At 29.6% G+C, this 4891-nt stretch overlaps 1 protein-coding gene across 2 annotated transcripts in view; it reads right to left on the reverse strand.

The window, feature by feature from the left end:
• Window positions 1-512: 512 nt before the first annotated feature.
• LOC106470960 (low molecular weight phosphotyrosine protein phosphatase-like) overlaps window positions 513-4891 on the reverse strand; it is a 28579-nt gene continuing 24200 nt past the window's right edge. For both annotated transcript variants that reach the window (XM_013931544.2, XM_022400367.1), the window contains exon 6: window positions 513-754. In XM_013931544.2, the coding sequence (XP_013786998.1) occupies window positions 674-754 (81 nt within the window). In that variant the 3' untranslated portion in view covers window positions 513-673. The remainder of the gene's footprint in view (window positions 755-4891) is intronic.

The raw sequence follows: 4891 nt of genomic DNA on the forward strand, positions 1-4891 counted from the left end.
TGTTCAAATATATGCAAGAGACTGAAACATTATGTTCACAAAAACCCTTTAAAATAATGTTACCGGTAATAATATCTTTGCTCTGTCAGAAATTTTACAGTAAACTAGATTCCTGTTCATATACTTTCTCAAATCCTTCATTGACTTTTAGTACATATCACTGTATCAAGAAACAAGAGTTCTGATGATTTTTAACATTATTATATTTTAAATATACTTTCGTTCCATTGGACAACATTACTACGAATTTAAATAAGAAAACTACTTTTTAAAAGTGGTACTCATTAATTTTTTTAGCTCTTATTGAAAATTTGTTTCAGGTTTTTTGCTATTTATAAAAATCAATGTTTTGTATATGGTAATTATACCTTCATTAGTATATATTTTACTGGGATTATGAACAATTAAAGTAAGAAATATAAACATCTGAACGTCTTTTTAATATGCAGCCCATTATAAAATTACGAGCATGTTTGTGTCTATGCAAGCACACATTTAAAAACAAAACAACCTACGATTTCACACAAAATTTTAATGGTAATCCCAGTTCAACAGCATCTTATTTTTAGAACTACATGATACTTCCAGTTTACATCAAATCTATAATGAACTTCAAAAAGTTTTAAAAAATTCTACTTAAAACAAAAATTAATTACCATTACCATTTATACAATCATGGATTTTTGTCAAGAAAGTTATTACAGCATCGAATACATTGTTCATATACTTTCTCAAATCCTTCATCTCCTCGATCCTGCAAAACAAAAAAAAATAACTTTTTTTTTTCCTTAATTAAAAAAAAAACAATTAGCCAGAAACTCACTGGTTTCATTAATATTTTATATCAATCTCAATCACAGAATTAACATTTTACTTAATGAATCAGAGTATATATATTTTAAGATAATATAGTACAGACCAATTGCTACACTGATAAATTAATACCTGAAATCCCAGAATATACTTAAATATTATAGTGGTTCAAAATTTACATGAAAGATAATTAAAAATTTTACTTTACAGCTTACTGAAACTAATACGATTTTTGTAACACATCTTATCAGATAGTAAGAAATCAATCAACAGAACTTTTAGATGCCACATTCAACTTGTGCATAAAAAAACCACACGTAAAATAAATATTATAAACTTCTAAAACATTTTTGCCACATGCATGTCAATGAAACCGGTTTTAAAAATTTGTACAGAAGCATTTAGAAAGATATTTTCTGATACTGTAAATATCTAAAATATTATTAACATGTAAAAATACCTAAAATTGTATCTTTACAGTTAAGACACAAGTATCTCTCTAATAGAAATAAAAAATAATAATTTTTTTAAAAGTTTAGTTTCAATGTGTATAAAATGGATTAAGTACAATTTTAGACTGAGTACCAATACTCAAACAAGCAACACAAATTGAATTCAAGTTGAATCCCCAAAACACAGAAATCAAGTCAATCATATACAGTCTATAGTGCAAGCAGCCTTCTTCTTTAGAGAATGATAAATGAATTTAGATACTGTTATGAATTTCTTTAGCGTGTGTGTGTGTGTGTTAGTATGAAGTTTAAATAGCTGTGCATATCTTAATAAAGCCTATGTTGTACAACATATTATCCAATATAAATCATTAATGCTTTTCAGTACCTCGTATTTAATTAATAATAATAATTTATCTTATTCTGAAATATGGCAGAGACAGAGTAATGCAGATTGTTTAGCCCCTCAAGCCCCCTTCATATCCAATTTATTAAAGTGCTATGGGTCCCTCACACACCACAGGGTCTGCAGGGGCAGTAGCTACATCCCTAGGCAGAGAAGAATGTAGTGGATGCACAAAAACTTTGCTCATGAATGCATTTTATTGAATTACTTCTTGATGAAGTCATATTGGCAATAATAGAAGCGGCTTATGAAAACAAACACGTACACTAAATTGTTACATATGAACATTATAGACAAGGCAATTAATGCTACAGGTTTGTTAAAAGCAAAGAAGTTTGAAATGCATAAGTGCATATCAAGTAAATCTAAATAGCATTTATTTTTGAGCTTCTTTTACCGGTAATAAAACAAACAAGAAAGATTGTTGTCAAGGTTAGTGACCCACACAATCACCTAAGTCTAATTGTTAGTCAGTAACTAATTTTTTTATAACTAGATACTAATTACCAACTAGTTTTATTGTAATATGTTTTGGCTACTGATCTGTTGTCATCTTCGTAACAGTACAAAAACTTCTGCGTTAGAAGTGGCCATGATTGGATCCTAGATCTTCTTGATATAAAGTCTGGTACTTTGTCCACTTAAACAGGGTCTCTTCCATAAGAACTTAAATCAACAACACGAATGACTTCAAGAGGATTAACCAGATGCTACTGACTTCTTAAGTTTTTTTGACTGAATCTGCTATCAGTTAGATGGATGTAAAATGATTTTTTTTTATCTTTCTTTTTTCTTGTGTGTGATTCACATCCCATTATTTTAGTATTAATTAATCTTATCACATAACCACCTTGTCTAGCATGAAGGGCTATTGCAGACAAATCAGCATTACTTGTATGTCTATTATACTGTAATTCTAACTTTTGTTTGTCTTTTTTTTTTCAAGGGATGTTGTAAGTGATGTATTTCCTCTCTATTGGTGCTGCGAATTGATTAGTGGTACTAAATGTGATTACAATGTGTTGCAGCTTCTGAACACTGTTCTGACTTTATGCTGTTCACATGTTTTCAGAGACCCCTGAAACAGGAGAAAACCAGTGTTTATTGTATGTCTGTAAATTTCTCGTGTTTATTCTTAGTGTTTATCTTCTTTATCAAGTGTGCTGGGTATCTATTTTTCTTTCTTCTTAGCTTATTCAGTATTACATATCTGGTTCTTGAATTGCTACCTATGGTTAAGGCTATTTATTATAATAATAATAATTATTATTATCATTATACATAACTAGATACTGGGTAGTAAATGATGCCTGTCTTTACTTTGTGGGGGTGGCGTGATTCATAATTGAAGTATTTATCCATATCTGTGGGTTACCTGTAAGCTCCTGTGCTATACGAGTTACGTGTTTCAGTGACAATCATGCCAAGGAATGGGAGCTCGTTCTCTATTTATGTTCCCTGTAGAGGTCTTCAAGTACTAATGATAGGAGTGAGCCCATGGCTAGGCATTCTTGCTGTTGGTAACATTTAGTTAATAGATTTAAGTTTTACTAGGAAAGATACCTAGTATAATGCACCAAACTTTCTATGTAAAGAAGACCCAGGATTGAATCCCTGTCACAATCAACACAAAAATACTTTCTCATTACTTCCATGTCAATGGCAGTAGATTAGAATCTAGAATATACAATAAGAAGAAATTAGTAATTAGTATCTGATTATAAAGAACTAGTTACTAATTAATAATTAAACATATTTCATCATGTAAGCTACTAACAATAATAAAGACTGTTATCTGATCACCACAACCTCATGCAAGTATAAAAACAAGAAACAAAGATAAAGTTATTTTGTGTATGTGTTCATTGGCATCCATGCTTGTCTGAATACAGATACATGCACACATATTTTGTTCATTCTCATGTTTAACTTCCAGCAATTTGATAGTACAATAGCCTTTTTTTCTTTGTTATACATTAATTCATTAATATCAGTTCATTAACAGCTTCAAGATTAAATAATAGGGTCTAGTGTAATTATGATATATATATATATATATATATAAGATAAATAAAAAATTGGAAATTTAAAAATTTGCAAAAACAGGGATCATGAAAAAAGAAAGGAAACAAAGGAGGAAACACTGTAGACATTACTTAAACTACAAACCCCTATTTTACCTCCATGCTGTTATCTAGAATTACATTTGGTGGAGTCAAAATATGGATTTGTAGTTTAAGTAAACAATGTCAACAGTATCTTCAGCCTTTTTTTTTCCTTACTTTCCTTACAATTCCTAATTACAGGTTTTTAAATTCCCAATTTTTTATTTATCTTGTTTGCTGGCTTTCTTTAGGCTCAACTATGGGCAAAGGATTACTTGATATGGTAGCTAACTATATACATTGTAATGACTATTTGATCGCATTAGTTTGGGATGTAAAATGTTAAGCTGCAGCTGGAGATTGTCATGGAGATTTGTTTGAGAACATAGTGAACATTTATAGTTTCTGTGTAACTAAGTTCTCTATCTATATAATGCATAGCAATGGGTAAATATATGCCTAGACTAAGACATAACCCCCACTAAGCGTGAAAAAAAATTTCCCAATGGAAAAGCAGCCTTTTCAAATAAAACATATAGATCTAAAACATCATTTTAAATGAACCTTTGTTTCTTTTAAAGTAATTATTCTATAAATGTATGTAATAAATTATAATATTACATGTATTGATTTTTTTTTTTACATAATATATGGGTTGGCTCCCTAAAAGACATAGACTGCACAGTGTACAAAGCATTCATTATCTACATATTACAATCATCTAATGTTCATCTATTATTGGATGGTAATTCTTGTTTCACCCTGTACTTAACTCTTTCAGCACGGGCTTGTTATAGTTTTCATGCCATAACTTTTAAATTAGTAAGCATACACTAATGAAATTCAGCAGAATGTCAGTAAACATTACAATGCTTTCACACACAAAATATCAAATTTTTTTATTAAGTCTTAAGGTTTGCTAAGCAATATTTTTCTCATGCCTTTTTTTTTCTTTTTGCATGTTGCCTATCCAACATGCAAAGTAATTTTCATTTTAAGATTAAAAATACTTTTATGCATCAGAAAATTTTCAAATTTCACATGCAAAATCTTTATAATGTCAACATAGTTATCATACCTTTTTTTTTCAGTAACGAATCTCTGCAGGGGTTTCG

This window comes from Limulus polyphemus, unplaced genomic scaffold, assembly GCF_000517525.1.
Source record: "Limulus polyphemus unplaced genomic scaffold, Limulus_polyphemus-2.1.2 Scaffold108, whole genome shotgun sequence".
Taxonomy (NCBI): Eukaryota; Metazoa; Arthropoda; class Merostomata; order Xiphosura; family Limulidae; genus Limulus; species Limulus polyphemus.